Source organism: Cornus florida, unplaced genomic scaffold (assembly GCF_030987335.1).
Source record: "Cornus florida cultivar Cherokee Brave unplaced genomic scaffold, ASM3098733v1 CherokeeBrave_3.0.0_Hap2_Chr10, whole genome shotgun sequence".
Classification (NCBI taxonomy): domain Eukaryota; kingdom Viridiplantae; phylum Streptophyta; class Magnoliopsida; order Cornales; family Cornaceae; genus Cornus; species Cornus florida.
In genome coordinates this window covers 91,890,080-91,916,907 of record NW_026775580.1, presented here as the reverse complement: position 1 = coordinate 91,916,907, position 26,828 = coordinate 91,890,080, and the positions used below count along the sequence as shown (strand labels likewise).

General features: G+C 36.5%; 1 protein-coding gene across 17 annotated transcripts in view; it reads left to right on the top strand.

The window, feature by feature from the left end:
* Positions 1-298: 298 nt before the first annotated feature.
* LOC132280207 (uncharacterized) overlaps positions 299-26,828 on the top strand; it is a 28,001-nt gene continuing 1,471 nt past the window's right edge. For 3 of the 17 annotated variants that reach the window (XR_009471505.1, XR_009471501.1, XR_009471497.1), the window contains exons 1-15: positions 299-448; positions 2,453-2,530; positions 2,897-3,342; positions 3,698-4,114; positions 6,114-6,390; positions 6,493-6,575; positions 9,169-9,426; positions 19,778-19,855; positions 19,963-20,053; positions 20,142-20,279; positions 20,427-20,552; positions 20,705-20,784; positions 20,917-21,332; positions 23,368-23,535; positions 24,720-24,802. Coding sequence is in view for 1 of the 17 variants with exons in the window: in XM_059782377.1 (XP_059638360.1) it covers positions 3,571-3,573; positions 3,698-4,114; positions 6,114-6,211; positions 6,353-6,390; positions 6,493-6,575; positions 9,169-9,414 (885 nt within the window). In the remaining 16 variants the exon portion in view is untranslated. Of the gene's footprint in view, positions 449-2,164; positions 2,230-2,260; positions 2,360-2,452; positions 2,531-2,896; positions 3,343-3,382; positions 3,574-3,697; positions 4,115-6,113; positions 6,391-6,492; positions 6,576-9,168; positions 9,427-9,694; positions 10,046-19,777; positions 19,856-19,962; positions 20,101-20,141; positions 20,280-20,426; positions 20,553-20,704; positions 20,785-20,916; positions 21,333-23,367; positions 23,536-23,606; positions 24,316-24,719; positions 24,803-26,828 lie in introns of those variants that run through there. The other 14 variants (XR_009471507.1, XR_009471500.1, XR_009471506.1 and 11 more) reach the window with 13 other exon arrangements.

The following is a 26,828-nucleotide window of genomic DNA, read 5'->3' as shown; positions in this document are numbered from 1 at the left end:
TGGCCGGGTCTGGGTTTGATAGGTTTACAATATACATATAGATATATAAATATATATATATATATATATATATGTATGTATTGGTGTAATAAATGTATAAGGGTAAAAGAGTCATTTAAAAATTTTGATATTTTATAATTTAAATTAATAAAATATTAAAGGGCAATCTTGACTTTTTACAAAATTTAAGGAGCGGTTTGAATCAAGTTTTTGATCAGGGGATGTGATTGTCCAAAAATAGACTAACTTGTATCTACTTGTCTTTGTGCCAAACCTCGTGGGGGTGTTTGTGTACTTTACCAAAAAAAAAATATATATATATCTCATCGCTTCATAGTACAGCCGTTCTAGAGATTACCAAAAACCCTCACTCTCTCATCCCTCACGGCCTGCCACCGAAGCCGGCTTCGTCAACCTCACCGACCACCCACTGGTTTTACGGCCTACGGTCAGTTCTCTCTCTTTTTCTTTTTTTCTTCAAAGTTAAAGATCCATTGCTGTTCGTGGTATACCCAAAGTACAACTTAGTGAACTTGCTGCGTGTGGTATACATAAAGTAAAACTTAGTGAACTTACTCTGTGGGTGGACAGTGGCTGTCTATATATTATATGTCTAATGTGCGTATAGATTTACACCATTTTATTACTTGAAAAATGGGTAAATCTTTATTTTACATTACAGATGGTGATATTTGTGTTTGATTATGATTTAAGGGTTCAATTCGAACAGAATATACATCCGATCTTATGAAATTTCTTTATCTTTTACACAGATCTAATGATTCTGATCTCATAAAATTACTTTAACAGAACACATATAATTTTTTATTTTTACAGTAGTTCATTTATCATTTAAGCTCACAGAACGCCTACTTGATCATTCATTTTGATTATATGTTAGTGTCTCAGTAAATTGATGATCATTCATTTTGATTATATGTTAGTGTATCAGTAAATTGAAACTTAAATGGGGCGGGGCAGTGAAACTTAAATGGGACGGTGAGGGGGGTTTTGCTAAACAGTTTTTGGTGGGGAGACTTAAACCGGAGGGGGAAGGTACTCATGCCCCCTTTGCCATCCCTATGTACGTTGTAATTAATCAAGAAGAAGAAAGGTAGTAGTAAGAGCACTCTCTCTATTAGTTTCACTTGGTAATAACCAACTAATTACCCATCAAATATCGAAATTTCAGTGAGGTCACTTAGCTTTCCATAGTAAATATAGCTAGGGGTGCAAATTGGGTGGGCCCAATTCGGACAAACTCGAGCCTAGTTCCAAAGTTTTTGGGCGGGCTGTTTAACTTGCAATTTGGTTCGAGCTTGGTTTGAAAAGTAACAACCCCATTTCATTTTGATTGGAGCTCGAGTTACTGTGTGGATCAATTCGAAACCTAACCTGAGGCGGTCCTGAACTATATTTAAACCCGACTTATCAACCCCAACAATGAATCAGATATATACTGTAAAGCTGACCTCCCCGCCTTGAAGGGGACGATTTCTCCTCCAAATTTTTTTGTTGGAAAAAATAACCTCATTAGAGCATGTCAGCTCATAAAAGGTGGCTATTTATGTTATTTCAAAACTTACATCCCCAGCTTCTATTTCACGTGCCTCTCCCCCAAGAGCGATCGACCTTGTGCACCAGGTGGGTTTCTTTGCTCCCACTACACCACAACCACCAGATCGAACCTAGTCCCCCACACCCATATTGGTGTCCCCTTTGGTCTCTGATATCTCTTCGTTGGGCAGTATTCTTTATTTTTTTCCCAAAATTATATGATTGTTGTGCTGAAATTTTATGAGCACCACTGCCACTAGATCGAAACTAGTCCGCCACACCCATATCGGCATTCCTTTGGTCTCTGATATCTCTTCGTTGGCCTATATTTGTTTCAAATTTTTTTCCGAAATTGTATGATTATTGTGCATAAGTTTTATGCCCTTGACTACATTGGAACAATTTGCATTTCATCTCTGTTGGAAATATTTGTGCTTTTGGATTCAGATATTCTCTACCTAGTTTGATTTGGTATAGATCTGATTCTAGCAAATACATAGCGTCGGCTTATGTAGCCTTAACAGGCGCGAGTAGTAGGGATTAAGTTTGTCTTGTTTCATATGTTTTGTTTTGTTTTGTTTTTTTTTTTTTTTCCTTCGCAAACTAGGTGGAGTGGGGATTTGAACTCGGGCGTACCTGCTCGAGGAGCTGGGTGCTCTATCAACTAGGCCAGTAATGCCCTCTTGTTTCGTATGCGAGCTTTTATGTTTTTTATACACAAGTGCATAAACCATTTTGTGTATCCGATGAATGTTGGGATTCCATTCTCAAGTAGTTATTTTGCACTATAAACTAAATTGAAGTACGGTATATAATTATTTGATTGCCTCCCCATTGTGATTTAGTTGTTTATTTGAAAAACTTTCAATCAATTATGTTTTTTTTCCTTCTGAAGGTTATTCTTATATTGGAGCGCCTTTTAAGGAGGTCAGAATTCAGAGCAGATACTGTAATTGGGGCAAGGATGTCTGAGGTGTCTACTTAAACTTGAATACATTCACATTCCCTTTTCATGCACTTGGATCCTCACCTATAATATCCTTTGCTGTGCTGATGGTTTTTCAACATATTACATCTGCTTTTCAACTGTGATTTTTCAACTTATTACATCTGTTTCTCAACGCAATAAAAATAAGTAGATGTAAATATGTTGAAAGCAGGTGTAATTGTGTTGAAAAACCCTATGGCACCACTACAGCAAGGGAGATTACAGCAGAAGATCGGGGCTCCCTTTTTCGTAGTTATATTACTGTTCGTGCAATTATTTTAATGATATGCGCTATTATCTTATTGTGGTCATCTTCACGTGTTGATGTTAGTGTTGTTCAAATAATGACAGGTTGGATATGCTCATCTAAAGGAAGAAATTGGTCATGATGTCATAGCAACATTGGCAGAGATTCTTTGTTATGATGACAAACCTCTATTTCTCTCTTTTATGAAGGAGCTATTTCAAAGAAAAGTACCAAAAACAGAAGAAGTTAGAAAGAAGGAATCATCTGATTATCAAGCTAAATATTGCCCACCAAAAATTTTGCATGGAATTTGTAAGTCTGGCGTAATAGATTGTGCCATCGCTTTTCTCGGAGGGGAGACCGGTTTCATCGCTGATCTCAATATTCCCTTTAACGATGGATTATATCCATTGCATTTAGCAGCTAATGGTTTATCATATGAAATGATTGCGACATTGCTTAGCCATGGAGCTCAGACTGATGTCAGAACCATAGAGGGTAAATTTAGGGGCGACTTGTTTCCTCTCAATGTATCACTTGAAACAGTAAGGTAGAAGACAGATATTATAATATAAAATTATTCTTTCTTATTTCTTTCATGGGGCCTATAATATGAACTTAGATCAAGGTTTAATACATCATTCTTAACTACTTAATTCTTTTCCCTTTTTTTTGATTGGATTTTTAATGTGGCTGATGCAATTATCATCGATCCTTGATTGATTGGACCCCAAAACAATCTATCTTCAAATTGATCGTTGTTCTTTGTCTGCCTCAAATGGTTTGTTTAGACAAAATTTATGTGTATTACAAATAGTGTTTACTTTCTATACATTTGAATGGGTTGAGATGTCTGATCTTTTTCTTTTTTTTTTTTTGTTGCTTAATATGGTTAAATATGGCAGAAAGTACCATTAGAAATTAATAGGTTGCTGGCATGGAACACAAAGGAGGTTGATAAAATATTTATTCATTATGCTATGGAGGGAGAACTTATTGAGATGGCTACTCTACTGATGGTTGCTCGAGAAAAGTTAATCCCTTTGAGCATGTCAATACGCAAAAGCATCATTGAAGAGATTGTAGGACTAACTGAAGATGAAATCAAATTGATCGGAAGTCACAAGAATGATAAGTTGGTTGAAGAGATTGTAGGACTAACTCAAGATGAAAGCAAGTTGCTCGGAATTAATAAGATTGGTAAGTTGGTTCGGTCGCTTAACGATATTAAGGCAGCGATGACGCGGGGAATATTGTTGCTCAAAGTGTTTGAGAAGGCTGGTGTTGCTCTTGAAAAATACAGGCAGTTAGTACAGAGTGAAGTAAGTTGTTATGATCCGTGTTTTTTATGGTTTTTGTGCTTGTTTCTTGCGATTTATTGTAATTCTCATATTGTTTGCAACATGCATAGATTTAAACTTTTTTTCTTTTCTTCCAGAAATTGTGTAGAGATTTATCTGGTTATGATATTTATACCTATTAAAAATTACACTGACCCCCATGTGGTTTGCCTTTGTCACCCAGATAGAACTTGGCAATGTTTTTGAAAGTCACACCTCCCGTTAGCTTTTCCACATAAAAAATGTGTGAAATGTCTAATTTGCCCTAATTTTTTAATGCTTTTTTATTATAAAAAATAGAGAAACCAAAAGACTACTTTGCCCCTAAAACCAAAAGACCCATTTTTAATGCTTTTCTCACATTTTCAGCTTACCCCACCACCGACCATTTCCAACACCACCCACCATCGCCACCCACCACCACCTGCCCCTTCCTTTTCTCTCTCCCCACTCACCACCGCAACCTTCACCCCACTACCACCATTAAAACAAGCTTCGCATCAATCACATACCAACCCGAACCCCAACTCAGTTGAGTCCAACTCGTCCGCCATTGAAGCCTTGCTCGACCTCGAAACCGAGGCAGACAAAAATACCCCTATACACCTCAGTTATGTCTCTCTCTCCTCCACCACCACAATCAGCTGTCACATCCCTCTCTACACATTTCAATTGGGACACTCTCTCCTCCACCCTTCCTCTCTCTCTCACTCTCTCTTTCAATAGTCCACCTCCACCACTCCAACCACCCACCTCCATCACTCCCTTTGCCATACTCCACCACTCTAACCACCCAACCACTACACACCTCTGAAACCCTAGCCTATACCACTATTGACAACTCAATTACTTAGAATCTGTGATGTTGTGGCCTGAGTTTGGTTCTGGGGTCACAACTACGCCCCGTTTAGTACCCTCTTGTAGCCCGATATATAATGGGCGTTTAGGGTTTGGAGTGGGATATAGATAGACATTGAAAATTGTAGAAAATAGAGCGAGAGCGAGAGCTAGGGTTTGGGGGTTGAAACTTGTACCTACCAGATTTTTGCATAGCGAATGCTTTCGCCAGAATTTCATTGTGGATGTAGGCTTTGGCAAGCCACGTCTGCCCGTGCTTTGTGATTGTTGCTTGGTTGTGATTGGTTTATGGTTTTGATGGTGAAGATGGCGTCAATTTTTGGAGAATTTTTGTTTCTTTCGTGTTTTGGTTGTGATTATGGTGAAGATGGTGTCATTTTTTAGAGAACTTTTTTTTTTCCTCATAAATGGAGGAAATTTTTATAAATATAAACATTATGGAGAGAACTTTTCGTTTCTAGATAAGGGAAGGCATAGAGAGGTTTTAGAGAAGGTGTTTGGTGGAATGAAATTGATGAAATTGCATGACTTGCCTTCATTGGTTCATTAGTTATTTGTTTTGTCAGTGAAGGGGTTATATGGGGCCATCTTGAATGGTGAAGACTTCAATTGGGGGTGATTGAGGGTGGTCTGGACCTTGATGGTTCGACCATGGAGTAGTGGTTGCAGAGGATTGCAATGCATGTGTTTTAGAGAGAGAAGGAAGAGAAGAAAGAAGAGGTGGTGGCTGTGGGTGGGGGTGGGGGTGGTGGTGGTGGCAGCATTGTGGGTAGGTGGTTGAGATGAAGAGGTTATTTTGGACATTTAAAATTAGTTAGAATGGGTTAATTGGTAATTTAACTATTCAAAGTGTCACTTCACTAGTAAAAGGGCATTCAGGTCATTTTACCATGTGCGAGAGCGTTCATGGAGTGTCTTTGTCTAATGGAGCGAATCTGAGGAGGTGTCACTATGAAAGAATTGGGTGTCAAAGAGGCAAACCACAGGGGTGTTGTGAATGCTAGTTGTTTTTCCTTTTGAATGAAAATGGTCATCTTTCAACTCGTATTACTACCAGTTTCCTCATGTTTTAAGCTTTGACCCAACACTTCCACAAAGTTACTCCCTTAATGTTTTCTTATAGATGCCAAAAGAAAAGGTGGTCAACGACATTAAGGCGCTGCTTGAGAGAGCCGGGTTTGTTATAAACGACAAAGATGTTGATTTAAGTGACATTGACTGGTTTGGCACCTAATTACTTTGTTCAGTTGATCAGTGAAAATTTTGTATCTTCTTATCTCTCTTTCTTTAGGTGATTTGATTGTGAATAAGCTTTAGTATTCTAATGCATGTTTATTTTTTCGTGACATTAAAATGCCATAGTGAAAGTGAAAGTATCAAAGAGGCAACGGAAGAATTAGGTGATTGGTTGATTTCCACTTCAACTGACTCATGCTTCAAAGGAATTTTCCAGAAAAAACCCATTAAACTAGTCTGATTTTGTTATGTTTTGTTTTACACAGAAGAGAGTTTAACATTGAGGTCTTATTCAAAGGATCTCTGGATGCCACCTCCCTCACTGTCTAACAGTTTTTCCAAGGAAAAGGTAAGAGACATAGATAGTAGTTTGTCCTTGCTGATGTTTTTCTCATTAGGAATGGTAAATTCTTGCTTCACATATTTTGAAGTATAAATTTTAATCTTTTGGTGTGCTGTTAAGAATTATATTCATGAATACTTGAGCAACTCATATCTCTCCCATCCGCTTATCATTCCTCCCGACCTAGCAAACACTCATTTTTGGTGTTTCTCATATCCGAGGTTGATGCTACTATATTATCAGCTTTTTTATGTGGCATTTGAGGATCACCTATGTGTGGTTGGTTATATGATGCATTGATTCTACCTACATAGGTTCTTAGCACTGGAGGTTTGGAAAATGCGGGTGATGATCTCGTGGCTTATCTTTTTCTTGCCCATTCCCAAAAACTATGGTTGGGTTGATTGGAAAAATTCCAAATGTTTTTGCTGCCTCTCTCTACTCTTCTTCTTCCCTCTATTCATCTTATATTGAATTATTCTCTTTCTTCCCGTATGTTCAATTGGGTTTTGGAAGTGTCTTATGTGGCCATTTGCATAGTCCTGACTATTCCAGGCTCTCATTACAATATTATTGAAATCTACTCTTTACTTTCATACTTTTACGTACTTTTCTGCATCCTCTATCATATCCCTTTTTTTTAGTCTATCAAAGCATGAAGCTTTCAAGGCTAGAGGTGCATTTTACATAATCTCAGATTTGGTCTTGTGTCTATTAAGAGCCGTTCCACGATATTCTCCACAATTTTTTATTTATACCCCAAAAAATTGTTCTTAATAATCTGAATCTAGGTAACCTTAGGGTTGCATTACTTCATTAGTGCGGAAAAGTTTTTGTATCTACAATCTAGCAATCGATCACTTCCCAAACCAAACTAATTCTGACCCCTTTCATCTATAAACCATATACATGTTCCTCTACCTTTCAGGGCGATGGTTCTATATGATTTTGTTGATAAAAGAACACCAGAAAATTATTTGTATGTAGCATATTACTAAGTCTACTGAGTCAGCCAACATCATGAGTTCAATATTGATAGGTCTTTTAATGCGTCATCCCACCACTGGAAATCAAACGAAATGCTTGGGTTTTCAGAGGCAAGATCTCCTCGCTGAACCATGTTTTGGACCAAATCTGTTCCTCCATCATAGAGAGGCTCATGGGTGGGTTTTTGAAAGATTCACCCCAATCTTGTCGTGTTTTGCTCATCTGGGGTATCTCCCCCTCCTCCTGCCATCCTCCAAGGAAGCCTCTTGACTTGAGATCGGCTTGAGAATTGTTACTGGGCTTGGGTTTATTTTGGCTTTTTTTGTATCGTATTCCCATTTATAAGTGGTGGTTTCTAATTGGGCCTGGTCTCTCACTTAGAGATCTTATCCGGTGGACTTGTCCACTTTTTTCATTTTATTGTTTTATACAATTTGCTTGAAATTCTGGAAAAAGATATATGTATAACTTCTACAATTAGCAAATTTCTTTGGCTATATATGAGCACCAAAAGTCACGTGTTTTGTTTTCCTTCCAACCTCATTTAATCCAAAGGTTCTATGTGTGATAGCCTGTTGACAACAATTGAATGTCAAACATTAAATTAGTAAGACTCACTTTTAGAGAAATTTTTGTAACCTTGTCTACTTGTAATTCTTGTTTCATTAAATGTATATTTTTTCTTTTTCTTTTTTGGGATAAAGAAGTAGCAAGTCGGGGATGTTGAGGATGTCTTTCTTCCATTTTTTTATTATTTCAACAATATTACCAATTAAATCCTTACGACAGTGGAATGCCAAACTATCAATGAGTTGGACTCACTTTTAGAGAAATATTGGTACCCTTGTATGTGTACTTGTAATTTTTGTTTCATTAATTTTTTTTTTTCTTGGATAAAGAAGTAACAAAGTGGGAATGTTGATCAACATTAAAAGTGTGCCTAGTATCCAAAAAAGCCCCAGGCTTGTCAAGGCTCAGTTAAGAGTGCTTCGACCTACTAAAGGCCAAGCCCAAGCCCCCAGACTCTCTCATTTTACGTCCTTTATTTAATGACCATTAAATTAAAATGTTTTGTATAATATCACGATCATATTTAATGGATCATATTGTTTGACTTTATGATATATTTGACAAATTCATAGATTTATGGTTGACTTATTACATTAATTGCATTCATTTTGATTCTAAATAAACATGATTGTATATGTTTAATGTCTACTTGATCATAGCTTTTTATTGTTTTACGTTTGTAATCACATCTAATTTACTAAATTTATATGCCTAAGAAATGATTTATGCAACATCAGTTTACCAGATCCTCTTAGCTTGATAGGTCAAAAATCCCATTTTTATAGAATTATTATTTTGATATGATTTTTGCACATCATTGAAATGTTGGAATGATTTCTTTATTTTGATATTGACTAGTATGTGTTGCATAGTTCAATAATTTTTATTAAATTAATCTTTAATATGCTTCTTTATCATACATGCGCCTTTTATCAGTCTCTTGCCTTGTATTGTGCCTTGCGCTTGGGCTCCAGGAGACCTTTGGCGCTTTAGTGTATACCTTGAGCCTTAACAAGTATGCTTTTTGTGTATTTTTGAACAGAGTTCGGTCATATATAAAACTTTTAGAACATTCATCGAATATGGGCCCCTTGTTTTTACACCTTCGTCACGGTCATACGTTACATTCCCGCTCATGGATAAAAAGACAAATCGTGTTGCTATAAGTGTTAACTTTTCGAGAACCCCTAGACCCCCAGCAATGATAGTATCTGCGGCATATCTTCTATCAAGAAATCAGTTTGCCTCCTTGGCATTAGCAATCAAGAAGAGGTTAACTTGCATATGATTGGCAAATAAGGTACTGATTGCTTTTCCTGCATTTTGAATTTTTGTCTATTCATTTCAAATTTATTCCTTGAGTTTCATTTGTTGATCAATATTGTATGATCGACAACTCAACTTTGGCATATCCTCTTGCCCTATCTTCAGCTTTTACAAATAATTACCTCTACAATATGTTTTGATTTTGATTTGATTAGTGTGCATGTGGAATTTTTGGTGATTGAATTATTACCTGTTTGGATTGAATCTTTATGGATAATGAAAATTATATTGTCTTACTGTAGTCAATGGACTCATGATTGCACTGCGGTTGACTTGGCCACTTTTTGAATTGTAAATGGAAGCTGTTATAAGAGCACTAAAGGCCGTGCATTTTCTTAAGAAGCAAAGCTGGGAGGCTTATGCAAGTGACAAATAAAATACAGAAGATCTTCTACTCATGATGCCTTGTTTTATAGTTGTTATTTTATTATTTATTTGAGTTCTAATCTCTCAACTTTGGCTGAGAGCCTGAGAGGAAAGCCTTCGTAAGTTAGTCTTGTAACTCTATGTTTTCAATTTTTAAATTTGTTTGATGTTCATACTAACTGAATAAAATATTTAAACAATTTTAAATGCATGTTCCAGTTTGTTAATTTCATGTACTTAACCATAGACTACAATTGATTGTATTTGGGGTCTAGCATAAAGGTTACTTATATATAATCATGAATTAGTAATTTTCATTGGACTATTTGAGAAAAAAATAATAAATTATGACATTTTATGCCTAAGTAAGGATGAATGATTGAAATTTATGTATTTTTCGTCAATTAATTATTTATGATTTATGACCAAGATAATAAATAGGAGGAACAAATTCTGACATTTTATGCCTCGATACTAAAAAATAATAAATTATGACATTTTATGCCTTGATACTTATTTTCATATCTTATTATTAATTGTATTGTTACTTTAGCTTGAATCACTCAATTTTTGGTAGAATTTGTTAAGTATTAATTTTAGATTATGGGTGTCCTAATCAATTCCTTTTGGAAACAATCTTGTAAGGGAGATGATAATTGCACTTCACTTTTCTGCGAGGTTTCTGTAATATCAAAGATCGCTAGGGCTTTGTTCGGTCCAATGGAAAATGAATGAAATGAAAACATTAGTTAAATGAGAAAAAAAAAAAAATAATAATAAATAAAAGAACGGATAATAATCATGTGTCCTATATAATGAATTTATTATCGTACTTGTAAAATGCAGGTGCAATGTTGGTCGAGTGTAATATAATTCAACCAAAATAAAATAAAATAAAATGAAAGAAAAATACAATATTGTAATTAAAAATATAAAATTTTCTTAATAATATTATTATATAAGATAATAAGATTATATAATTATATATTTGATTGGTACCCTAAATTGAATTAAAATAAAAATCTATTATTAATATTTATTTTGACAAATTAAGGAGTGTCAATGTTTACAATAGTAAGGGAATAAGCTTAAAAATTGAATAAGTGTGATTTTATTATAGATTTAAATCACTTGGGTTTGCGTATGCCTATTAAGATTTAAATTATTTGGGTTTGGTATAAGCTTACAAATTAAGGAGATGCCTACAAAAAGTGCACAGGCATCTACCCAAACTCACGGGTAGCCCCTATTACCACAACAACAGTGTGCAGGCATCTCCTGTCACACCCAATCTCATAGGTATCCCCTGTTACAGAACTAACAGGTATCCCCCGTTACATGGTCACAGGTAATTCTCGTTACTGCACCAGACTCACAGGTATTCCCCGTTACGACATAACACGACTCACAGCTAACTCCCGTTACAACACAACACGACGCACTGACGACAACATGACAAGACGCACATATAATAATGCGACATAACTCCCAGATAACTATAAGACACGACTCAGACAATAATGCAACACGACTCACAGACAACCGTGCAACACGACTCACAGGTTTCCCCTGTTACAACACGACATGACTCACAGGTGTCCTCCGTTATAACACAACACGACTCACAAGTAGCCCCCGTTACAACACGACACGACTCACAAGTAGCCCTCATTACAAAACTCACAGGTATCCCCTTTACATAGTCACAGGTAACCCCCCGTTACATCACAGTCACAGGTCGCCCTCGTTACATCACAGTCACAGGTAACCCCCCGTTACATCATAATCAATCACAGTAATATCTCATCTCCTCTGTGGACAATCCCTCTTCATGTGGCCCGGCTGACCACATAGAAAACAAACTCCGAAACTAGGTCTATCAAGAGGACACTCTGCCTTGCTGTGTCTTGGCTGTCTACATTGATAACACATCACACTCGTCCTAAAGGACCTTGAAGAAACACCAACAATAGGAGTAACACCTGTCGTTTGCTGCTCCTGAGAAAATAATGAAGCACCTCTGTGCCTTTTCCTGTCCTGGCTCTTGGAAGAAGTACCCACATTTGTACCTCGTTCCTAAGAACCCACAATACCACTCATTTCTTGCCAATCTTTGGCTTCTGTTTCTGCCATCAGCTCGTAACCACTTCCGAATAATTCTTTAATCCCAAAAGTGTCACCCCCGGTCTAATTAAACGATTTAGACCGTATATAAACTGCCATGTCTTCTTATTTTCGATCCCTAACACATCTGTAGCGAAACGTGAAAGAGAAGTGAACTTATTCTCATACTCTGTCACTACCATGTCACCTTGTTCAAGCCCGTCAAACTGCGTCCTCAATTCCCGTCTTTTAGTCTGCGGGAAATACTTATCAAAGAAAAGACTCTTGAATGCATCCCAACTCATACTGTCAATATCATGCGCGCTAGTCATGGTCTTCCACCATACTGCCGTGTTGCCAACAAACTTATACGTGGCTGGGGTGATCTTCAACTGATCATCGGGCACGGCTATTGCCCTGAAATGCTTTTCAACTTCATTTAACCAATCGTTCGCTACCAACGGATCTGGACCTCCCTCAAATGCTACTCTCATGAGTTTGTCAAACTGAATCAGGTACCTAAGATTCTGCTTCGTCTCCGTCTCCTATGGCTGAATAGCCGATTGTGGTACCACTTGAGGAGATGTGGTATTCGCTAAATTCTGAAAGGTTGAGGCTACAGCCCCTGCTAATAAGATATCATCCACCGGTACTTGTGGATTATCATCCATCTCTCTATCTCGACCCTGTCCTATTGAAACCCTGTCTGGTTAGGATGGCCCTTCACTTGCTCGCTGTCCAACTTCATCTGGATCCATCTCACTACGTCGTCCTCAAACACGGTTCTACAAAGACAACTAAACGATCAAAACAAGAATACATGAAGTAACTCAATCCACGAGCTATGGTGCTCACATTATCCGTTCGATAAGAACTAAAACGTTCAGAAACATAGGAATGACTAAGCTCTCCATATACGCGGGTTAGAACCCTTCGTAACCCAACACACAGCACCGCCACGAACATTCAAACCCATCAACAATGAAACGCATTAGTCATACGTACATCTACTAAGCAAGGACTCAATAAATAGTAGACAATTAAGCACTTAATAATTATAGTCATGAAATACACATACTAACATTTAAACATATATGTATATAGCAATTAAGCATGCTTTAAACAGATTTAACCATTTCATTAATCATACAAAAAATTTCACATAAGCATCTAGCAAATAGGCATGTTTTCACATTCATTAAACAATGACTTAAGAAAAATAAGCACATTATCATTTAGCATGTTTAAATTTAATCACCATTTTAAAAGTCTTATAATCGATTCGCATGTAAACACGTAATAGCAAGCCCTGCTTTTTAACTAAATAAACTATAACTACATAAGCATGCAATACTGTCAATCTCAACTCTAACTCAACCTGGGTCAACCCTACCCGTCGTCCTTGGGTTTTCGAACCTAAAGCTCTGATACCAATTTTGTAACGACCCAAACCGGGGTCAACTAAGGGCAATTCCGTCATTTCCTATGCTCACAGGGGATACTCAGATCATTCAAGGGTCCAGAGTCATTCTAAAACACAGCTTAGAAGGAGAAGTCAAAGTACAGGTCAATGGATAAGGTCAGCCAGCTGATGGAGAGGTTAACCAAGTCAATGGAAGGATCAGCCGGGTCAATGGAAAGGTCAGCCGGCTGAGAATGCATGGTCGGCCCGACTGAGATAGTCAGTCGGCCGAAACGACTCCCAAAGCTGCTCACTCTCGAGACTTTGGTAAAATGATCCTTCAGCCGACTAAAAGTAAGGTTCGGCCGGCTGAAATGATCTCCAAAATTGTTTACTCCCGGGACTTCTCAAAAATGAAGTGTCGGCCGGCTGGTGATGAAGTGTCGGCCGACTGATGATGGAGTTTCGGTCGACCGATGGTGAGGTTCGGTTGGCCGAAATAAGACTTCTCAACTACACAACTCAATGGAATGGTCTCGAGATGCCTGTCAGTCGGCTGACATGCCTTGCCAGTCGGCTAATGAGCCCTGGAATGCAGCTATGTGCAGCCTGAATGTTTAAAAACTCTAGGCTCTTTGTGAGCCAAACCGAGTGCCCAACCTATCCCAACCTCACAACAATAATGATACACATCATGAGTCATCATCATCAATGAAATTAATCAAATAACCCATAGTCATCTCACCCATCCCAATAAACCATCATGATTATTACATACTTCCATAGCCATACACAAAATACATCAAATTGTTGTCTAAAAATACGGATACATTGTCAAATTATAACAATAAAACGATTACATAGAATTGTTTAAGATTCACAAAATATATATCTTAATACAATGTGATATAAGTCCAACCCCATCCGTGTTCGTGGAAGCTCAACACCCACCAGCTCAATCCCGTGACCTGAAAAATTGTAGAGGAGTGAGCACAACGGCTCAATTGAGATTGCCTAAGTGGCACCTCCTCAAACAAAGTAAGTAATTTAATGCCTTACACACAATGAATGGGTAAAATGAGTGGGGTCATGCGAGGGATTTCACATACGGCACTTAAATTTTCAAGTAATTCATATCACCATCACATACAATGCAATACATAAAAATATCAATGCAACTGCATGTCACACCATACCCCCACTTATTCACACATCCCATCTATACCACCGTGTATCCACACCTTTCTTTTCCACTCCCACACATCTACACATCTCATCTACACCCTCACCTCTATTATGCCTATCAATACCCTCATGTGATGCATATGGAACATCTTAGTTTCAATCACTCAATTTTCAACATTCCTTCATTATGCAATAAACAATTTCATGGCCACAACAAGTTAATTAAACAACTTTAGCGTGCTTCAATATACACTAAACAACCATACTAGGAATAACATATATAATCCACCACAGTCATTTTTTAGCATGTTATTATAAATTCATACCCAAAATAAACCTTTGATTCGATCAAAACCATCAATTGGGTTAAACTCAAGCATAAACTAAAACACTAGAAATTGCATTATTCAATTAATAATCAAATTGAAATGCCAAATGATGGGAAAAACATCAAACTAGCTATTAAATCCAAGGAAATGGACAATTAGACATACCTTAAGTTGATGTAGAGAACCCCAAAATCCCCAAATCCAAGCCCTAATTTTTGGAATTCCAAGGTGCACTAAAAACACTTTTGCTCCGATCAAATCGTAAATCTTAACGAGCTCTTCAATTTGCCGCAAACGGAACCAAAAATTTCCTAATGGTTTGAGAAAAATCGAGATTTAAAGCTTGTAGGGAAAATAAATGAAAAGAGAATGAGGGAAAGAGATTCGTTGAGAGAGAGAGAGAGAGAGAGAGGAATGAGGAAAAGTGAGGCCAAAATTGGCCTCTTGCCCTCTTTTAATAAAAATTAGTGGGTCCCACCCTTTAAAATATCTTTTCCCTTTTTTAATTTCTACCACAAATATATATATGCACATAATAAATCACAACCACATAAAACACATTAAACAAAATAAATGAAATACAATTAGATCCAAACAAAACCCCCGGACGCGACAATTCCGGTAGCGGGTCCCACCTAGGACTCCCGGCATAAGAAACAGAAAAATGCCGAAATGGTAACCCATTCATTTCTAAGAGTCCTGAGCTCAATGGAATGCCCCCAACCAACTCTTAGACATAACTGGCACACCCCACGGTGTTCGGCACGCGAAACGAGAAAAGACGAAAATACACTAGAAAAAAATCAGAAATTCCAGAAAAATGGAAAATGAGAAAAATCAGAAACGTCACATATGTTGGAAATGTGTAAAAACGCCCCCCTGAATTTTCTCCTTCCTTTATATACTATATATGTTTCCTTAAATGTTTTTTCTTAAATTGTTTTATTATATTATATATATGTAATTGATTAATTTATCTCATCCCAGAAATATCAATCTCTATATATATCCACCTATGTCTCTTTATGTATATATACTCCATAAATACTAATTTATATGTATTTAGTGTATAATGTGCCCCCCTGAAAAAAAAAAAATTATGCCTCTGTCCCTGTAGCTAATTTAATGATTCTGTCATATATAAAGCCATATCTAACAATGAGTCTATCTTATTAGTTATCTCAATGATTACATCACATACATTCATTTATTTCATCCACAAGGCATAAATTAGAGATATAACGAATAATACAACCATAGATCATGTTTATAGATCACAAGGACATCAACATATATAATTAAACCATAAATTAGATTATGAAATTAATTGCACAATTAACGTGTTAGCACAAAATAATTTAGAACTTATTACGTAATTTAACCATTTATAGTAATTACGTGTAACAATATATAGCATGTATTTTCCACTAAAGTGGTAAAATTGACCAACCACTACCATATTGTCCAAAAAGTGGTTATAACAAATATTTAAATAACACGTTACACGTTATATAACTATTTAGAATTATTCACCCAACACCTAATCAACACAACATTATCCAAATTGGTTATAACAATTGGGATAAAATATATAACTAACACGTTATTTAATGTACGATATAGTTTAACCAATACGTAACCAATGCAACGTTTTCCAAAAAGCGAATACCCACTTAAAGTGGTAAAACAATTTGGACACAATTAAATATGGATTTAGGGGTCCTTGTTTTATTTATTGATTTCTGAGTTGTATTTTTGGAGATTTAAACATTTATCGATTTTATGGATGGTTGAAGATTATTATCATTTATTATTATTTCTTTTTGCTTTTAATTTTTTTATTTTATTTATCACTTTGTACTATTTGCTTGCTTATTATCTATTGCCTATGATATCACCCGATTTTTGCGTGTATGATAAACTTATGTGTGAAAATTAGGGGTATCATAATTAAGGTGAGTGAGAGCCTTTGCGTTGTTGAACAATATTGCATGTGTGTCTATATATATATATGGTAAATTACACTGACCTCCCATGATGTTTGAACAAATTACAAATATAAAGAATATTTCAGCGTTTATTACTTTAGTCTCCCTTAAACTGGTTCACGGGTGGCCCAAAAGTGTGAAAGTCAGTAATGCCCTTATATTATAATATAGGGCGAATTACATTGACCTCCTCGAGATTTATCATAATTACATGGATCTCCCCTACCATTTTTGAAATTACTCGAGCATCCCCTAAAAACTAAACCTTGTAACACACACCACCCTTGCAACAAACATATTTTTTTTTCTTTTCCATAATTTTAACTTCATAAGTCACCTCCTTATAGACAACACCCGTTATTTATGGTTAATTATAACATTGTGTTGTTGCAATATGGTGTTGGAGAAGGTATACTTGAATTTTAGGAGGTGATTTACATACATATATGGATGTATGTATAGATTAGGAGTGAGGTAGAATTCAAAATGTTTGGAAGCAAATTGAATTTTCGTCATGGACTAGTGGTAATTGTTAAAAAGGGAGACCTATGTCACAAGATTTGTTTTAGGGGTTTAGAGTAATTTTTAAAATTTAAGGAAGGTTCGGTAATTATGATAAACTTTAAGAAAAATTAATATAATTTTTATTTTATAGAAGAAAAGGAAAAAAATTATTATTTTATAAAATTTGGCATCGAAAACAAAACAATAGAATCACAAATATGAGGAATAACTAAATGCCAAATGGTCTTTCTTTACCCAGAACTCGAGGGAAGTCTGTAATTTACCCATACGTATATATACACCCACGATATGGTACTAGACTAAAAGAAATCAATATCTCATCGCTTCAGCGTACAGCCGTTCTAGAGATAACCAAAAACCCTCACTCTCGCATCCCTCACGGCCTGCCACCGAAGCCGGCTTCGTCAACCTCGCCGACCACCCGCCCACTGGTTTTACGGCCTACGGTCAGTTCTCTCTCTTTTTCTTTTTTTTCTTCAAAGTTAAAGATCCATTGCTGTGTGTGGTATACCCAAAGTACAACTTAGTGAACTTGCTGCGTGTGGTATACATAAAGTAAAACTCAGTGAACTTACTCCGTGGGTGGACAGCGGCTGTCTATATATTATATGTCTAAAGTGCGTATAGATTTACACCAATTTATTACTTGAAAAATGGGTAAATCTTTATTTTACAGATATTTGTGTTGGATTATGATTTATGGGTTCAATTCGAACAGAATATACATCCGATCTTATGAAATTTCTTTATCTTTTACACAGATCTAATGATTCTGATCTCATAAAATTACTTTAACAGAACACATATCATTTATATATTTCCTTTATTTTTACAGTAGTTCATTTATCATTTAAGCTCACAGAACGCATACTTGATCATTCATTTTGATTATATGTTAGTGTATCAGTAAATTGAAACTTAAATGGGGCGGGGCAGTGAAACTTAAGTGGGACGGTGAGGGGGGTTTTGCTAAACAGTTTTTGGTGGGGAGACTTAAACGGGAGGGGGAAGGTACTCCTGCCCCCTTTACCATCCCTATGTACGTTGTAATTAATCAAGAAGAAGAAAGGTTGTAATGATAATCATGAAGAAAGGTAGTAGTAAGAGCACTCTCTCTATTAGTTTCACTTGGTAATAACCAACTAATTACCCATCAAATATCGAAATTTCAGTGAGGTCACTTAGCTTTCCATAGTAAATATAGCTAGGGATGCAAATTGTTGGGCCCAATTCGGACAAACTCGATCCTAGTTCCAAAGTTTTTGGGCGGGCTGTTTAACTTGCAATTTGGTCCGAGCTTGGTTTGAAAAGTAACAACCCCCTTTCATTTTGATTGGAGCTCTAGTTACTGTGTGGATCAATTTGAAGCCTAACCTGAGGCGGTCCTGAACTATATTTAAACCCGACTTATCAACCCTAACAATGAATCGGATATATACTGTAGAGCTGAGCTCCTCCTCCTTGATGGGGAGGATTTCTCCCCCAAATTTTTTTGTTGGAAAAAATAACCTCAGAGTATGTCAGCTCATAAAAGGTGGCTATTTATGTTATTTCAAAACTTACTTCCCCAGCTTCTATCTCACGTGCCTCTCCCCCAAGAGTGATCGACCTTGTGCACCAGGTGGGTTTCTTCTCTCCCACTGCACCACCACCACCAGATCGAACCTAGTCCCCCACACCCATATCGGTGTCCCCTTTGGTCTCTGTTATCTCTTCGTGGGGCAGTATTCTTTATTTTTTTTTCCAAAATTGTATGATTGTTGTGCTTAAATTTTATGAGCACCACTGCCACCAGATCGAAACTAGTCCGCCACACCCATTTCGGCGTTCCTTTGGTCTCTGATATCTCTTCGTTGGCCTGTATTTGTTTCAATATTTTTTCCGAAATTGTATGATTATTGTGCAGAAGTTTTATGCCCTTGACTATATTGGATCAATTTGCATTTCATCTCTATTGGAAATATTTGTGCTTTTGGATTCAGATATTCTCTACCTAGTTTGATTTGGTGTAGATCTGATTGTAGCAAATACATAGCATCGGCTTATGTACCTTAACAGGCGCGAGTGGTAGGGATTAAGTTTGTCTTGTTTCATATGTTTTGTTTTGTTTTGTTTTTTTTTTTTTTTCCCTTCGCAAACTAGGTGGAGTGGGGATTTGAACTCGGGCACACCTGCTCGAGGAGCTAGGTGCTCTATCAACTAGGCCAGTAATGGCCTCTTGTTTCGTATGCGAGCTTTTATGTTTTTTATACACAAGTGCATAAACCCTTTTGTGCATCCGACGAATGTTGGGATTCCATTCTCTAGTAGTTATTTTGCACTATAAACTGAATTGAAGTACAGTATATAATTATGTGATTGCCTGCCCATTGTGATTTAGTTGTTTATTTCGATTATGTTTTTTTTTTTTTTTTTTTCCTTCTGAAGGTTATTCTTATATTGGAGTGCCTTTTAAGGAGGTCAGAATTCAGAGCAGATACTGTAATTGGGGCAAGGATGTCTGAGGTGTCTACTTAAACTTGAATACATTCACATTCCCTTTTCATGCACTCGGATCCTCACTTATAATCTCCTCTGTTGTAATTGGGGCATATGTAATATGTTGAAAACAGGTGTAATTGTGTTGAAAAACCCTATGGCACCACTACAGCAAGGGAGATTACAGCAGAGGATCGGGGCTCCCTTTTTCTTACTTATATTACTGTTCGTGCATTTATTTTAATGATATGCGCTATTATCTTTTTGTGGTCGTCTTCGCGTGTTGATGTTAGTGTTGTTCAAATAATGACAGGTTGGATATGCTCATCTAAAGAAGAAATTGTTTGTTATGATGACAAACCTCTATTTCTCTCTTTTATGAATGAGCTATTTCAAAGAAAAGTACCAAAAACAGAAGAAGTTGGAAAGAAGGAATCATCTGATTAACAAGGTAAATATTGCCCACCAATAATTTTGTATCAAATTTGTCAGTTTGGCATAATAGATTGTGCCATCGCTTTCCTCGGAGGGGAGACTGGTTTCATCGCTGATCTCAATATTCCCTTTAACGATGGATTATATCCATTGCATTTAGCAGCTAATAGTTTATCATATGAAATGATTGCGACATTACTTTGCCATGGAGCTCGGACTGATGCAGAACCATAGAGGGTGAATTTAGGGGCGACTTGTTTCCTCTCAACGTATCACTTGAAACAGTAAGGTAGAAGACAGATTTTATAATATAAAATTATTCTTTCTTATATCTTTCATGGGGCCTATAATATGAACTTAGATCAAGGTTTAATACATCATTCTTAACTACCTAATTCTTTTCCCTTTTTCTTGATTGTATTTTTAATGTGGCTGATGCAGTTATCATCGATCCTTGATTGATTGGACCCCAAAACAATCTATCTTCAAGTTGATCGTTGTTCTTTTGTCTGCCTCAAATGGTTTGTTTAGACAAAATTTATGTGTATTACAAATAATGTTTACTTTCTATACATTTGAATGGGTTGAGTGGTCTGATCTATTTTTTTTTTTTTTCCTTTCTGTTTGTTGCTTATTATGGTTAAATGTGGCAGAAAGTACCATTAGAAATTAATAGGTTGCTGGCATGGAACACAAAGGAAGTTGATAAAGTATTTATTCATTATGCTATGGAGGGAGAACTTATTGAGATGGCTACTCTACTGTTGGTTGCTCGAGAAAAGTTAACCCTTTGAGCATGTCAATACTCAAAAGCATCATTGAAGAGATTGTAGGACTAACTGAAGATGAATTCAAATTGATCGGAAGTCACAAGAATGATAAGTTGGTTGACGAGATTGTAGGACTAACTCAAGATGAAAGCAAGTTGCTCAGAATTAATAAGATTGGTAAGTTGGTTCGGTCGCTTAACGATATTAAGGCAGCGATGACGCCGGGAATATTGTTGCTCAAAGTGTTTGAGAAGGCTGGTGTTGCTCTTGAAAAATACAGGCAATTAGTACAAAGTGAAGTAAGTTGTTATGATCTGTGTTTTTTATGGTTTTTGTGCTTGTTTCTTGCGATTTATTGTAATTCTCATATTGTTTGCAACATGCATAGATTTAAACTTTTTTTCTTTTCTTCCAAAAATTGTGTAGAAATTTATTTGGTTATGATATTTATACCTATTAAAAATTACACTGACCCCCATGTGGTTTGCCTCTGTCACCCAGATAGAACTTGGCAATGTTTTTGAAAGTCACACCTCCTGTTAGCTTTTCCACATTAAAAATGTGTGAAATGTCTAAATTGCCCTAATTTTTTAATGCTCTTTTATTATAAAAAATAGAGAAACCAAAAGACTACTTTGCCCCTAAAACCAAAAGACCCATTTTTAATGCTTTTCTCACATTTTTAGCTTACCCCACCACCGACCATTTCCAACACCACCCACCATTGCCGCCCACCACCACCTGCCCCTTCTTTTTCTCTCTCCCCACTCACCACCGCAACCTTCACCCCACTACCACCATTAAAACAAGCTTCGCATCAATCACATACCAACCCGAACCCCAACTCAGTTGAGTCCAACTCGTTCGCCATTGAAGCCTTGCTCGACCTCGAAACCGAGGCAGACAAAAACACCCCTATACACCTCAAGTACGTCTCTCTCTCCTCCACCACCACAATCAGCTGTCACCATCCCTCTCTACACATTTCAATTGGGACACTCTCTCCTCCACCCTTCCTCTCTCTCTCACTCTCTTTTTCAATAGTCCACCTCCACCACTCCAACCACCCACATCCATCACTCCCTTCGCCATACTCCACCACTCTAATCACCCAACTACCACACACCTCTGAATCCCTAGCCTTTACCACTATTGACAACTCAATTACTTAGAATCAGTGATGTTGTGGCCTGAGTTTGGTTCTAGGGTCGCAACTACGCCTTGTTTAGTACCCTCTTGTAGCCCGATATATAATGGGCGTTTAGGGTTTGGAGTGGGATATAGATAGACACTGAAAATCGTAGAAAATAGAGCGAGAGAAAGGGTTTGGGGGTTGAAACTTGTACCTACCAGATTTTTGCATAGTGAATGCTTTCACCGGAACTTCATTGTGGATGTAGGCTTTGGCGAGCCACGTCTGCCGTGTTTCGTGATTGTTGCTTGGTTGTGATTGGTTTATGGTTTTGATGGTGAAGATGGTGTCAATTTTTGGAGAATTTTCGTTTCTTTCGTGTTTTGGTTGTGATTGGTTTAAGGTTTTGATGGTGAAGATGGTGTCATTTTTTAGAGAACTTTTGTTTTTTTTTTTTTTGTTTTTTTTGTTTTTTGTTTTTTGTTGTTTTTTTTTTTTTCCCCCAATAAATGGAGGAAATTTTTATGAATATAAACATTATGGAGAGAACTTTTTGTTTCTTGATAAGGGAAGGCATAGGGAGGTTTTACAGAAGGTGTTTGGTGGAATGAAATTGCATGACTTGCCTTCATTGGTTCATTAGTTATTTGTTTTGTCAGTGAAGGGGTTATATGGGGCCATCTTGAATGGCGAAGACTTCAATTGGGGTGATTGAGGGTGGTCTGGACCTTGATGGTTCGACCATGGAGTAGTGGTTGCAGAGGATTGCAATGTATGTGTTTTAGAGAGAGAAGGAAGAGAAGAAAGAAGAGGTGGTGGCTGTGGGTGGTGGTGGTGGCAGCATTGTGGGTAGGTGGTTGAGATGAAGAGGTTATTTTGGACATTTAAAATTAGTTAGAATGGGTTAATTGGTAATTTAACTATTCAAAGTGTCACTTCACAAGTAAAAGGGCATTCAGGTCATTTTACCATGTGCCGGAGCGTTCACGGAGTGTCTTTGTCTAATGGAGCGAATCTGAGGAGGTGTCACTATGAAAGAATTGGGTGTCAAAGAGGCAAACCACGGGGGTGTTGTGAATGCTAGTTGTTTTTCCTTTTGAATGAAAGAGGTCATCTTTCAACTCGTATTACTACCAGTTTCCTCATGTTTTAAGTTTTGACCCAACACTTCACAAAGTTACTCCCTTAATGTTTTCTTATAGATTCCAAAAGAAAAGGTGGTCAACGACATTAAGGCGCTGCTTGAGAGAGCCGGGTTTGTTATAAACGACAAAGATGTTGATTTAAGTGACATTGACTGGTTTGGCAGCTAATTACTTTGTTCAGTTGATCGGTGAAAATTTTGTATCTTCTTATCTCTCTTTCTTTAGGTGATTTGATTTTGAATAAGCTCTAGTATTCTAATGCATGTTTATTTTTTCGTGACATTAAAATGCCATAGTGAAAGTGAAAGTATCAAAGAGGCAACGGAAGAATTAGGTGATTGGTTGATTTCCACTTCAAGTGACTCATGCTTCAAAGGAATTTTCCAGAAAAAATCCATTAGGCTTTGTTTGATTAGATGGAATCAACTAGAAAAGAAAGGAAAGAGAAAATTTTTAAATTTTTTTAGAGTTTGGATAGATGGAAAAAGAATCGTAATAGAAAATATAGTTTCCCACATTAGACTAGTTTCCCCCAAAACTTTTCTGACATAAAACACGAGGAAATAATATTTTCTCTTGAAAACTGCTTCTTTTTATTTAAAGTTCCTATTTTTTCCAACAACTGAATCATGTAAAACAACTAACTTCTTTCTTTTCTAACTGAGTTTCTTTTCTACTGAGTTTCAAAGAGGCAAGTTTTCTAACAATTTCTATTTTAGTGGACTTCTAAAAGGCAAGTTCTCTCTAAACATGTTCTTTTGCAATACTATTTGGACGATTTTTTTTTTTGGGTTCCAAATATATACATTGTATTTGATATATATATATATATATATATATACCCCTCTATTATATATACATAGAATAATATATGTTTTGCTTTTTTGTGTTCTCTAGTTGAAAGCCCATGAGTCCATGAGCCCAAATTTTTTATTTTTTATTTTATTTTTAAGCCTCCTTATTCCTTTTAAATGAATAGTTAGTTTTACTTCTATGGTTCTACCTAAGAAGTCTTGAAGTTTTGTTTTATTTTATACAATATAAATGAATATAAATAATTATATTATTAACTTTAATAATTCATCATTTTTTTTAAAACTTTGATAAAAATAGATATCATCAAACACAAATTTATTTATTTTTTTAGTATTTGAAATCATAAGGGTAATTTTGGTATGCACAATCACTTTCTTTTCATTTTCATGCTATCCAAACTAACAAACTAATATTTTCATACAATTTTCTTGAATAAATTTTCATGCTAACCAAATGCTTGATAGAAAATAACTTTTCTTTTCATTCACTTCACTTTTCTTTCATTTTTCATTTCTTTTCTTTTCTTGCTTAGTTATATGTAACCAAACGGGGCCTTAAAGTAGTCTGATTTTGTTATGTTTTGTTTTACACAGAAGAGAGTTTAACATTGAGGTCTTATTCAAAGGATCTCTGCATGCCACCTCCCTCACTGTCTAACAGTTTTTCCAAGGAAAAGGTAAGAGACATAGACAGTAGTTTGTCCTTGCTGATGTTTTTCTCATTAGGGATGGTAAATTCTTGCTTCACATATTTTGAAGTATAAATTTTAATCTTTTTGTGTGCTGTTAAGAATTATATTCATGAATACTTGAGCAACTCATCTCTCTCCCATCCACTTATCATTCCTCCCGACCTAGCAAACACTCATTTTTGGTGTTTCTCATATCCGAGGTTGATGCTACTATATTATCAGCTTTTTTATGTGGCATTTGAGGATCACCTATGTGTGGTTGGTTATATGATGCATTGATTCTACCTACATAGGATCTTAGCACTGGAGGTTTGGAAAACGAGGGTGATGATCTCGTGGCTTATCTTTTTCTTACCCATTCCCAAAACTATGGTTGGGTTGATTGGAAAAATTCCAAATGTTTTTGCTGCCTCTCTCTACTCTTCATCTTCCCTCTATTCATCTTATATTGCATTACTCTCTTTCTTCCTGTATGTTCAGTAACTTCAGTTGGGTTTTGGAAGTGTCTTATGTGGCCATTTGCATAGTCCTGACTATTCCAGGCTCTCATTACAATATTATTGAAATCTACTCTTTACTTTCATACTTTTACGTACTTTTCTGCATCCTCTATTATATCCCTTTTTTTTAGTCTATCAAAGCATGAAGCTTTCAAGGCTAGAGGTGCATTTTACATAATCTCAGATTTGGTCTTGTGTCTATTAAGAGCCGTTCCACGATATTCTCCACAATTTTTTATTTATACCCCAAAAAATTGTTCTTAATAATCTGAATCTAGGTAACCTTAGGGTTGCATTACTTCATTAGTGCGGAAAAGTTTTTGTATCTACAATCTAGCAATCGATCACTTCCCAAACCAAACTAATTCTGACCCCTTTCATCTATAAACCATATACATGTTCCTCTACCTTTCAGGGCGATGGTTCTATATGATTTTGTTGATAAAAGAACAACAGAAAATTATTTGTATGTAGCATATTACTAAGTCTACTGAGTCAGCCAACATCATGAGTTCTATATTGATAGGTCTTTTAATGCGTCATCCCACCACTGGAAATCAAACGAAATGCTTGGGTTTTCAGAGGCAAGATCTCCTCGCTGAACCATGTTTTGGACCAAATCTGTTCCTCCATCATAGAGAGGCTCATGGGTGGGTTTTTGAAAGATTCACCCCAATCTTATCGTGTTTTGCTCAGCTGGGGTCTCTGCCCCTCCTCCAGCCATCCTCCAAGGAAGCCTCTTGACTTGAGATCGGCTTGAGAATTGTTACTGGGCTTGGGTTTGTTTTGGGCTTTTTTTGTATCCTATTCCCATTTATAAGTGATGGTTTCTAATTGGGCCTGGTCTCTCACTTAGAGATCTTATCCGGTGGACTTGTCCACTTTTTACATTTTATTGTTTTATACAATTTGCTTGAAATTCTGGAATATATATATATATAACTTCTACAATTAGCAAATTTCTTTGGCTATATATGAGCACCAAAAGTCGTGTGTTTTGTTTTCCTTCCAACCTCATTTAATCCAAAGGTTCTATGTGTTATAGCGGATAGCCTGTTGACAACAATTGAATGTCAAACATTAAATGAGTAAGACTCAATTTTCGAGAAATTTTTTGTACCCTTGTGCATTGTAATTCTTGTTTCATTAAATGTATTTTTTTCTTTTTCTTTTTTGGGATAAAGAAGTAGCAAATCAGGGATGTTGAGGATGTCTTTCTTCCATTTTTCTTTATTTCAACAATTTTACCAATTAAATCCTTACAACAGTGGAGTGCCAAACATTCAATGAGTTAAGACTCACTTTTAGAGAAATATTGGTACCCTCGTATGTGTACTTGTAATTTTTGTTTCATTAATTTTTTTTTTTCTTGGCTAAAGAAGTAACAAAGCGGGAATGTTGATCAACATTAAAAGTGTGCCTAGTATCCAAAAAAGCGACAGGGTTGTCAAGGCTCGGTTAAGAGTGCTTCAACCTACTAAAGGCCAAGCCCAAGCCCAAGCCCAAGCCCA